Source organism: Castor canadensis, chromosome 8, assembly GCF_047511655.1.
Source record: "Castor canadensis chromosome 8, mCasCan1.hap1v2, whole genome shotgun sequence".
Lineage (NCBI taxonomy): Eukaryota > Metazoa > Chordata > Mammalia > Rodentia > Castoridae > Castor > Castor canadensis.
This window is the reverse complement of record NC_133393.1, coordinates 22,095,812-22,107,234: the sequence shown is the minus strand read 5'-3', so window position 1 is coordinate 22,107,234 and position 11,423 is coordinate 22,095,812. Positions and strand designations below refer to the sequence as shown.

The 11,423-nt window shown below is 42.8% G+C and overlaps 1 protein-coding gene across 1 annotated transcript; it reads right to left on the bottom strand.

The window, feature by feature from the left end:
• Positions 1 to 1,284: 1,284 nt before the first annotated feature.
• LOC109686676 (HLA class II histocompatibility antigen, DM beta chain) lies at positions 1,285 to 7,585 on the bottom strand. Its single transcript, XM_020164120.2, has 6 exons — positions 7,313 to 7,585; positions 5,334 to 5,615; positions 3,850 to 4,134; positions 2,195 to 2,311; positions 2,003 to 2,038; positions 1,285 to 1,643 (listed from the first exon to the last, which is right to left on the bottom strand). Exons 1-6 carry the CDS (start codon positions 7,365 to 7,367, stop codon positions 1,627 to 1,629), a joined length of 792 nt encoding a protein of 263 aa, XP_020019709.1. The 5' UTR covers positions 7,368 to 7,585; the 3' UTR covers positions 1,285 to 1,626.
• Positions 7,586 to 11,423: the final 3,838 nt, after the last annotated feature.

The following is an 11,423-nucleotide window of genomic DNA, read 5'->3' as shown; positions in this document are numbered from 1 at the left end:
AATATATTGATTGGGAAAACACTGAGCATCTACCTTGGACATCAAGTTTGTATGATGAATGGTTCCCCCATTTTTCTCTAGGCCCCGTAAGTATGGAAACAGTCTAGGAACAGAAGGTTCTAGCCCCATGACCACCCCACCCACACCTACTACAGAAAGAGCCCACAGGAAGGTTCTACACATAGTCTGTCTTCTGATTCCTTCCCCCTAGCTCATGAAAACCTGATTTTATGAGTTGTTACATAGATACCCATATGCAAACCTGTGTCCATAATGCCTTATTCTCTCTCCACAATCCTGTTAGATTAAGCTCCTTCAGTGCTTGTCTTTATTTCTTTCCATATCTTGGTTTCTTTCCCTCCCTGGCAGTTGAGTTTCCAATTCTTATTACAAAAATAATTCTACAGCCCAAATTTCTATGTCTACCAGTTATCTCCACGGGAAAACAAACAGCATCAAATGGTGTCCTCTCTTCAAAAGATGAAATCTATCCCCCAATGGTGGGTGTCCCTTGGATTTTGGATAGAAGGGAATGGAAGGGTGACCTTCCAGAGAGCTGGGCTAATCTCACATGAGGATCTTCAGAATAATCTTACTTCCAACTCAGGTAGACAAACACCCTATAAAGAATTTGTTCTTTGACTTTGGACAAGTTATTTAACTCTTCTGAACCTTACTTCCTTGGTCTGTGACTTAGAAGGAAACAATCAGTGCCTTGTGTGGTTATTGTAAGAAGAGAAGAGATGCAGATGCAAAGCACTTGGCCCACTGCTGAAGACATGCACTCAAGCTATGCTCCCATCCCCACTTAGGGTACGGAAAAATTAACTTTCTAGAACTCAAATGTGAAGTTAAGCTCTGTCCTCCTGATTCCTGACTTTCTTCATCTTGTGACGAAGATCAAAGAAAATAACACACACAAGCATGTGGCACAATGCCTGGCCCAGAATGTTGACTATCTGATAATCACTAAGGCACCTATTGTGGAATCACATTGCCAGCATTTTCTTAGTCTTTTATAGGAATAAACTCATCTAATCCTCGTAAGACCCCCCTATAAAATGAATAAGCTGTTATACCTCTCTCTTCCTTACTTGGTGACTCCATCTCACAGCAGCCTAATTTCTTCACATCAATTATAACTTTAAAACCTGCCACCAATTCTGTCATGTCTAAAAGGAAAACAGGAGAAGGCACTGACTCCTTCACTCAAGTAGGAGAAGCTTGGCCTTAGCCCTATTCCATATTCCATCCATAGGGCCTCAGGAAAAACACATAGAAAACTAGTATTTCCACCACTTTATTTTAGAGATGACCACCAGCAGCTCACTGTGCCCTGTGGCACAGTGGAGCCTTCAGGAGGGACTTCAGCTCCCTCTTCAATTATATTCATCCCAGAAATATAATCTTGGACAATAATTTGATCACAGAGTATTCCCAGGAATGAGTTCCCCCAAGTTACTAAGGTTTTTGTAGGGGGAGTTTGGAAAGTCAAAGAAATGAATGGAGAAACCTTAGTCTTAAGAAAATGGGGGAGGAGATACTGAAGATGTCGGGAGGCATGATAGCTTCATTAACAGTTTGAATCTCCTTCTTCCTTGAAATGGAAGTTGTAAGATTTTGGCCTTAGGAAATGTGCCGACCTGCAGAAGAAACAGAAAGGAAATGATTATAATAACCCAATTTTCCCCATAATTTGTGTCTGTAATCATCCCATGCCAGAGTCCTTAATAAAGTGATATGAAATTCTAGGTCTCCAGAACTAATATAATGGAACACCTTCAGCCTGCTTCCCATAAACAATCCACTGGGTAGAGGAGAAAGTTTAGTCTCTCTTCTTTCCTTTTTCCTCCTAATCTTAACAATGGCAGCTTAAATCATGCCCTCACTAGATATTTATGGTAGCTCATCCCTACTATAAGCACTATTAGCTAAACACAGCACCACTTCTCTTTAACCCTTACCCCATTTGAAGTGAGCAAACAGACCAACAGAGATTTACCTTCTGGATAATTGGATCCAGGGAGAGGAATATAGCCTAGAAGAGGAAGATCCTTGATTAGACCACTCTTTGTGTATAAAAGTATACAGAATTATTCACAAGTGTGATGGGAGTGAGAGAATCAATCACAAACAGAAAGTGAGCAGAGACAGACAGCAGGAGTGAGCATGAGGGTTCGAGGGGGTCACTCACTGGAGGATCTAGCCTTCTGCCAGCTGAACAAACCAAGAGAGAAGAGGATGCAGCCCAAGCCCAGGGTCACAGCAGACACAGAAACCTTCACTGTCTGCATGGGGGACAGCCCAGGTGCTGAAAAAAAAAAAAAAGAAAGAAAAGAAAAAAAACTTACTACAACCAATCTCATGACTCATTCTTAAAGCAACTTAAATGTATTCCAACCTCCACCTAGAAGCTTCAAAGGTCCTTTATCCCAGCTCCAATGTCTGGCTTGTATCAACCCACTCCCAAGGAAATGGCCTTCCTCAGTGTCCCATGCTGTGGATGTCTACTCCTAGAGAAGTCTTAGAGAACATGCCTTCCCAGAATTACCGCCCCAGCTCCACTCTCTCTCTAATGCAGTAGGACCTCTCAAGGCATTTTCTTTCCTTCCTTCACTCTCACCAGCATGGGTTCCTCCTCCCCTATCCACTGCACCCACTGTGACAATGTTTGCTCCCTTACTTGCTCCATCTGAGCAGTTTCCCATTAAAATGTCTCTCCATCTATCCTAATCTCCAAAGGTTTCATTTTGTGAGTTATCCTAGTGCTGTGTCTTCCACATCCACATTTCCCATTATCCTTTCAGAGTTTGCCTCCATCCCACTCCATAGTATTTCCACATCCCACTTTCTAGAGCTGATTCTATTCTGAATGTGTCCTACTGAATTCTTTTTCCATGATAAAATGAACACTAAATCACCTTGTGTGCCCTGTAAGAGACCTTACGCTGAAGAACTCACGTGGACATATGAGTTCCACGCTCTTCCTATTCCCATTCCCCTCCTACCTGCTCCACCACAGGGGAAGGCCTGGCCCTGGCAGTCAGTCTAGGGTCCTGTTCCCTAGTCCTTCCTAGTCACTATTCCTCTTTCTCTTTGCTTTCCCAAGAGTCTCCAAATCTGTGCTCAAGTTCTCTTATTACCTTTAACTATTCCCAATCCTGGGTTTCAAAAGAGAGGCAATGAGTTCTTCATTCATTAACCAAATGGTAGATACCAAGGTGTCTACCAGCCATGGCTTTACCACCCCATTATACTCAACAGATCAGCCCAAATTCAGTGTGACCCCACACTGAAAGTCCCCTTTCTTCTTCAATCTTAGTTTTTCAATTCCTATTCCTGACCTAACAACAGAATAGTTGAACTCTGAGAAGACTAGAATAGTGAATTCCAGTGTTTGGTTCTGGGCTGGTAGTGTGGCTCAAGTAATAGAGCACCTGCCTAGCCAGCGTGAGGCCCTGAGTTCAAACCCCGGTACCACCCAAAAAAAACATCTAAAATCAATATTTTGTTGTGAAAATGTAATTATCAAATCTATATCTTCTTTTGGAATAATCATGCTCCCTCCTACCTTCAAATACAGATACAGCAACATCAACCACACCACAAACACAACAATACTGACTTATTCTTCTTATTCCCACACCCATTGCCCTACCTCTGGTCATTAACCCTCCAGAAATTCCTCCAGACTCATTTTCCATTTCCACTATCTCTCTCTCTACCATACACCAGTAAGCTGTCTACAGCTTACTCTCTCTACCAAAATATTGGTGTTTCTTTTTCAACTAGCAACTTCCAGTACTTCTCTGCTTCAACCCTAATTCTTCCCATCCACTACACACTTACTCCAGTCCCGAAGGATGGGCTCAGGAGTCCCAATGTGTTCCACCACACAGGTGTAGGTGTCCCCATAAGAGGGGGTTAAGGCTAAATGGGAAAGGGCCTGATATGTCCAGTCTCCATTGGGCTGGGCAGTCTTCTGGGCACTGTGGTCAGGGGTGATAAGCTTCCCATTCTTCATCCACGAAATGGTTAGATCAGCAGGATAGAAACCCCACACATAACAGGCCAGCATTACAGGCTCCCTTGTATTAAAAGGAGTGATTCGAGCTACTTGCACAGATGGTGGTCCTGCAAAGGAGAAAAAAACATTGTCAGAAAGGAAGGTGATAGTCTAGCTTTTTCTCTAACCTGGTTTCTTTCCTATTTCAATTCTTCATAGATTTTGCCAATTTACTATCCACACTCATCTCCCCCTTGCCAAGCCACCACTTGAAAGTAAGGAGTTAAGAGTTACTTCTACTTGACTGTGTTTTTTCTCCCATTTTTTCCTTGCCCCTCTTTCCAAAATTGTATTTAATCACCATTGGCAAATGCCAAAATGCTGTTTTGGAAGTCATTGTGCTTATGCCAAGTATACTACTTTGAAAGTACAAGCAAACCGATCCAGGATTATAAATTGAGATTTGTAAAGGTAGAAAAAATTTCCCCAAATCTTGTCTAGCAAATTAATTTTCTAAATAAAGCCTTTTCTCCTTAGATAGTTCAAGGGAACAATCTTAACTCTCTTAATTTTGGAATTAGTGTAACCCAAATTAATGAGATTATTAATACTGTCATAATTTACTAGTTTATTCTCACGTGACTTTCCTGTTTCCCTCCACCTAGGTATTTTTTAAGTAAAACATTAAATAAAAATCCAAGAAATTATGTTAAAATTCAGATTCCCTAGCCTGCATCCCCAGTATTTTCACTCAATGGATCTAGAGAGGTGCCTAGTAACTTTCATTTTAAATAATAAGCACCTCTGCCAGACAATTATGAGAAGGATAATTTAGAAACTGCATCTTAAGACACACTACCCTGCCCTATGGAGAACTTCAAGCTTACTTTTACAAACTTCAAGCCATTCTCAATGCAAGGGATTCAGGAAGACAGCATGTGTCAGAATCCCCCTCAAGCCTTTCCAAGTATTCCCATGCCTAGGCCTACTCCAAAACCTACAACATCAAAATCTGGGATAAAAAGGCATAAACATTTTGGGAAAAGCCATTCTGGTCATTCTGACATAGCCTTGTTGAACTTGAATCTGCATCCTGAGATGGCCTCACAGGCTTAAACATCACTTCCTCTTCTCTACATCTGTTCCTCCCCCCTCAATCACCTTGCTCCCCTTTATGTTCAATCCTCCATCTTTCTACATCCAGGTCCACACACTTTCTGCTTCTTTCCTGCTCAAATCTCAACCCCTTTCCTGGTGAAGGGTCTCCCCTGCCCTCCCCTTTCCTAGCTGTGCTTCCTTACAGCCCCTCTGCACCCTCTCTCCTCACGTGTTCTGTTGGTCAGTGACTCCCAGAAGGGCTGGGTGTGTGTGGCACAGTCTTGGAGCCCATTGTGCAAACGCTGGAGCAGACTTTTCTGATTGTTGAGGTAATCTGATAAGTATCTGGCCAAAGGATTCAGTGTCCCAAATTCACAAGGGGCCATTTTTCCTTCTTCTGGATCCCAGCATGTCAGCAGATCCTTGTTGAAGGAGATACAATATGTGAAATCTTTTGGAGTCCCACCATCATCCAATAGACAGGTGCTTTCCACGTGAGCCACAAAGCCACCTAGATGGGACAGAGAGGGAGGACAGGTCAGTGCCTACTGTTAGTATGACATACTTAAAAATATGGTCTCTGCTCCAGTTCATGGTACAAGAGTTTTTAAAATACTTGTAATTTCATGATGGGGGATGGCTAGATGGATCTTTTATTCTAATTGGTCTTTCACCCAGTTCCTGGTACTGAGCTCCTATCCCTTGGAATTTCCTAGGTGATATCAGTATCATTTGTTCTAATGAAGTGACTTTTGGTGGTCTTCTAGAGAGGTGGTGGTCACTAGAAAGTCTGAGACTTGATTCGAAGCTTGGAGTTTTTATCCCTATCCTCTATCCTCCAGGAATAGAGGAGAAATGGGAGATTGAGTTAATAACCAATCATGCCTATGTGAAGAAGCCGCCATAAAAATTCCTATATTATATGTTTACCAACTAAGACCTTCTCCACATGTCAGGAGGATAGCATATCCCAACTCCAAGAGAACAGAAGCTCCCGCACTTGGAAACTTCTGGATCTCACCCTATGTGTGCCCCCTTCATCTGTATCCTCTAAAATATCCCTTGTAATAAACTAGTAATAGCAAGTAAGGTATTTCCTTAGGTTATCTGAGTCTCTCTAGCAAACTATCAAACCCAAGGAGGTTGTTGTGGGAGCCTCTGACTTGTAGCCATGTTGGACAGAAGTTGTGGGTAACCTGGGGGCTTGGGGGGCAGTATGTGGGACTGAGCTCTTAGCCTGTTGGTCTATGTTAACCTTGGTTGGTGTCATAATTGAATTGGATTGTAGGATATCTAACTGGCATAGGTGAATTGATGGCATGGGGGGAAAACCCACCCATCTAACCACAGAAGTATTGTGTGAGCACATAGAAAAAAAAAGGTTGTTTTTCCTATATTCAGCTGGAAACTCAAGCCTCAGTTGCTCTCAGTCTGGCAGAGATTTTCCACCTCGGGCAGCACCCACTGACCAAGCTCACACACTGGGGTCTCTGAGAGCTCCAATCTAGGGGAATAGATGGTATAGTACAGATCCAGTTTCTTGGGACTGGGAGTATGGTTTAAGTGGTAGAGTGCCTGCCTAGTAAGTACAAATTCAAAACCTAGTACAAAAAAATGTTGTGGATCCAGTTTCTTCTTTATATGACGCTAAGTACTGGGATAGGAGTAGCCCAAGATTATTTTCATATTTAAACATAATCATTTACCCCAAACACAGACCTCAGTAAAACAAATTATTGAGAGAGAAAACAAAAAAAGGTCAAGAGAGTCAGTCTTGTTCTGTGCTAGAAATATTATGAACAATTCATACATTTTTTTGAGACAGAGTCTTACTATGTAGGTCAGGCTGGCCCAGAACTTGCTGTATAGCCCAGGCTGGTCTCGAACTTATAATCCTCCTTCCTCAGCCTCCCAAGTGCTGGAATTACAAGTGTATACCTCCATGCCTGGCCACTTGTTATGTTCCAGGCACTGTGCTAGGAGCTAGAGATGCAAGGCAGACATTGTCTTTGCCTACATTTCAGCAGCAGATATACATTCACAAATAACTACACAGCTTGATCACTATCAAAATTGCTGCAAAGATACAGTACAAAGTGTTATAGAAAAAACATAATAGGGAAACCAAAACCCCAATAACAAAACTGAACATCCTTATCCCAAAAAAGGAACAGGGAAAGGGAGAGTCCCAGGAAAGAATTTCCTTACCTGCTCCAGTGCAGCTCAGGCTGAGGCCTAGCAGCAGAGGCAGGAGTGGGATCATGCTCTGCTCTACAAAGATGTGGGGAGTTCAAGCCCCTGGACCAGTTCTTGCTGGGTCTTCTTCTGTACCGGAGGCCCCAGTCTGGGTAAATGATCTCCACACACTGAGTGACATATGGTATTGCACAGGTCCCTTGATTCTCACTACCCAGCCCCTAGATCCCAAACCCGTTCCTACCAACTTGTCCAAGTCTTGTTTCCCAGACTGAAAGTTGTCAGATTAGCTAGGTAGGCGGAGATAAATGTAGAGACAAATCGCTGAGTGCCACAGCCTAGCATCATCAGTTGTTAGGTAAACCTCATCCTGCCCTAGGCTTAGATAACAGGACTCTTAGACTCTCAAATCTCCTCACCTTTTTTTTTTTTTTTTTGAACAACAAGTCTGTGGGTGATTTTCCAAGATCAGTGGAGGGAATAGGGAATAACCCCAACTTCAATTCCCAGGATGTATGCAGCCTGGATCTCCAACTGATTTGACTTTCTCCTCTCATTGCCCTTCTGAAAAACAAGTCTACATAGCCTTCATTTTTCCCTCAGGAGAGGTTACCTAAATAACACATAAACCCCTTGGTCTGTCTTGTCACCCAGGAGACAGGAAGACAAGGAGACTTTCTGAGGCAGATGGCAGAGGCAGGGCAGCTGAGAAGGAAGGAGGTACAAAAAGAGTGCACAGTTATCTGTCTCAAAGCAAGAAAGGAAGCAGTTCCACCTTAGAGACCAGAGACAGGGCCTGGAAAATCCCTTAATGGGCCTCCATTGCTTCTTAGCTAGTTAAGCTCCATTTCCTCCTCAGCTATTACAGCTGCTTTCTGGAGCAAGGAAACCCTATCCTCCTATGCTCAGAATCATCTCCAGGGTAGACGGCAGGGAAATTTCCCTAAAGCCCTGGAGTAAATACCTGAAGATAGGCCCAAAGCTCACTTTCTTTCTTTAAACTCTGAACTTCCCTGAATGTTTCCCTTCCTATCCCTTCTGTCCCAGGCAGGTCCCTGCATTATGAAACCACTAGAACGATGAGATAAACTCCCCTACTATTCTCCTGGAAAAGACATTTTTATTTAAGGTTTTTTCCCCCCCACTCTTGGGAATTAAATCCAGGGCATCACACAGGCTAGGAAAGCACTCTACCATTGAGCTACACCCCCAGCCTGAAAAGACAAATTTTAAGTGGCAACTAATTCTTCTATCCAACTATATAATTGATGTCTTTCCATCATAAACTTAAAACCCTGAATTGGCTTCCCTATGCTTCCCAATAGGCTTCAGGGATACCTCTTCTCACCTTAGTTTCTGAAAGCTCTTGGATTTGATTTAATAGTGAACTAAACAAAAGAAGGTTTAGAGGGAGCCCCATGATACCACACTTACCTGCCCTCCCTCAAAGCCCTTGACTCCAAAAGAATATGATGCTTATGAAGAAGAAAAAAAGCATGCACCAAAAATGAGTTAAAATGTCAATATCAGGAGTGAAAGACTTGTTTTGTGTTACTAACTGGCATTAACTGAAGTTCTTCCCATATTTTCCAGCCACTTTCACTCTCTCACCCACCTTTGTTATAGACTATAAATCCTGCAAAGAACTGCCAAGCATTTTGGAATGAGTAGAACATGGGGTGTGCAGTTGAAAATTTGTTGAGCCTCCACTTTGTAACAGATACTATTCTAGGTAAGTCCTTTATGTCTCATTTAACCTTAAAAGACTTGCTAATTGTTTCATATTGTAGATTCAAAAACAGGTCTTGAGGCTCAAGGTCTAGAAGCTTATACAACTCCTACATTCCTACACACACACACACACACACACACACAAGTATGCCCACACACTCACTTTATTCTTGGACTGGAATGGCACAGATAATGGAAGTTAATGAGAAAAGGAGGAAGAAAAGAGCCACAATCCACACCCAATCCATCTAAGACTCATGTTTCCTGTGCTCAGAGTTCCTTCTGCTCTTAGAACCACTGTCTTCTACTTGCTGTTTTGATAGGTTCAAAACTATGTGAATCCGCACACACACACACCACACATTTCCCCTCCCATTCCTCCCTATCCTGCCTGAGTAAGTGAGCCTTCCCTTATAAGAACCAGGTCTTGGCATCCTTTCCCATAGCTACAAAACCCATTCCTGGCAAAAGTCTGCTCTCGGTATGGTCCTGTGCTGTGCCAGGCGTGGCACTAGCCCGTGACAGTAAGGCTGAGCAGAGTTCCCTCTCGTGTCTAGGTCTTTGCTCCAGCAGTCAAAGGGGATCTGAAACCTTCTGTGAGGCAGTAGCAGGAAATGCCAGGAGAAGATTTTACTTCTGTATTCATGTGAACACCAAGGGAGATTTTTAGAACAAGGCAAGACAGAAAACCCAGAGTCCTGTGCTCAGCAAAACAGTTTCTTCTTTCTGCCCCTCCTTCCAACCACTATTTTTACAGATGAAGATTTGTCTTCCCACCTCTAGCCAATTCCAAATAATATCTTGACTGTCCTGCCCATCATTACTTATTTGATCATTGTTTGACCAAATTTGTGCAGCACTAAGACCCCTAGCCAGGTTTCCATATGCTGTCTGTCTTTTGCAGCCATTATGTAAGACCCAGAGTGGTCCTCACTTTTTCCCACTGCCTTTTCCCCTAGCCTGGCCACCACATACCTTCAGTGGAGTAATCCCAGTGTTTATGTGCAAAGCATTACAGGGAATGCCCAAAGTTGAGAAATATGGACTCTGTCACCACATCACCTCACCTGAAGTCAGCTGTAGAGCGGGAACAAACACAGAAAGAAGAGTTGCTGCTAAAGTGAGTAAGCAATAAGGCTAATGGACCTAAAAGGAGAAAGAGAAATCATCATGGGCATGGTGGGCAGGGAGTCCTCTCAGTGGAGAGGGGGCTGGAAGTGAGCCTTGAGCACTGGACTGGATTCATGTGGGAAAAGAGGAAGGCGATTGTATCGCAGTCCTGGCATACAGCTCCCGAAGCCGGCACTGTGTGAGGTGCTGCTGGGACTCTACTAGGAGCCTGGGCTGCTGAAACAAAAAGTAGCTACTATATGGTCACTACAGTGGCTCAAATGTGGTCATGCTTTTTCTGAGAGTGTGGCCATAACAATGTAAATTCTCTTTTAGGCACTTCCTAAGATCCCTCAATGTATGTTCTCAGCTTCCTCTTCTGGACAGATGGTTTTCACTCAAGCCTCCATTTTATAAACAGAAAAAAAAAATGCTCAACCAGTCAATCATTTGCAATCTAAAACAAATGGCATGAGACCACAGGGTTTTGAAAGTCAAAATTAAGTAATTCTACTCAATGAAGGAATTATATGCAAATTTAACTGATGAGTAGCAACAGAAAGAAGGCATTTTTGACATTGATTCTGACCTGAGACAGAATATATGTAGAGCATATGACATAGAATATACATATCCTCAAATTCAGAACAAAAAAGACAGAAAAGGAAATTTAAAAACTGATAGAATGCATGAATCAACAGTTCACAGACAGAGAAACTTGTGAAAAGAGAGGAGAGAAAGGAAAATTAAGGCAATGAGATACCACTCCACACCCACCATATTACCAACACTGGAAAGTCAAATGACTTCAAGTGTTAGTGAGGACCTGTTGTGTTGGAGGGAGTATCAACTGCTTCTGATCCCTGAATTGTAGAAATTACAAACTACTTGGGTGAAAAAATTAGCATTAGAAAACAAGGCAGCATATCCTAAGAGTAAAGTCTGGGTTGAGTACTCTCTGTATTTTTTTTTTTTTTGGCCTTTTGAGACAGGGTCTCACTATGTAGCCCAGGCTGGCCTCAAACTCTCCATCCTCCTGCTTCCACTTCCCCAGTGCTAGGACTACAAGGATGCACTGCCATGCCCAGCTCTGTTTTTGAAGAATTTAGAGAATATCAATTAGTAGCAAGGCACCAGTGGTTCATGCCTGTAATCTTAGCCACTAAGGAAGCAGAGATCAGGAGGATGGCAGTTCAAAGCCAGACTAGGGAAGACCTTATCTCAAAAAATACCCAATAGAAAAAAGGGCTGAGACTTTCTATCAAGTGATAGAGAGCCTGTC

What these genes read in the sequence shown, in the direction of transcription:
- LOC109686676 (XM_020164120.2), bottom strand. Translation starts at nt 7,367, where the DNA reads ATGATCCCACTCCTGCCTCTGCTGCTAGGCCTCAGCCTGAGCTGCACT. An exon ending in GTCACTGACCAACAGAACAC is followed by an intron (nt 4,135 to 5,333) that starts GTGAGGAGAGAG and finishes TCTCCTTTGCAG; the next exon opens with GACCACCATCTGTGCAAGTA. An exon ending in GCCCATCCTTCGGGACTGGA is followed by an intron (nt 2,312 to 3,849) that starts GTAAGTGTGTAG and finishes TTTTTTTTTCAG; the next exon opens with CACCTGGGCTGTCCCCCATG.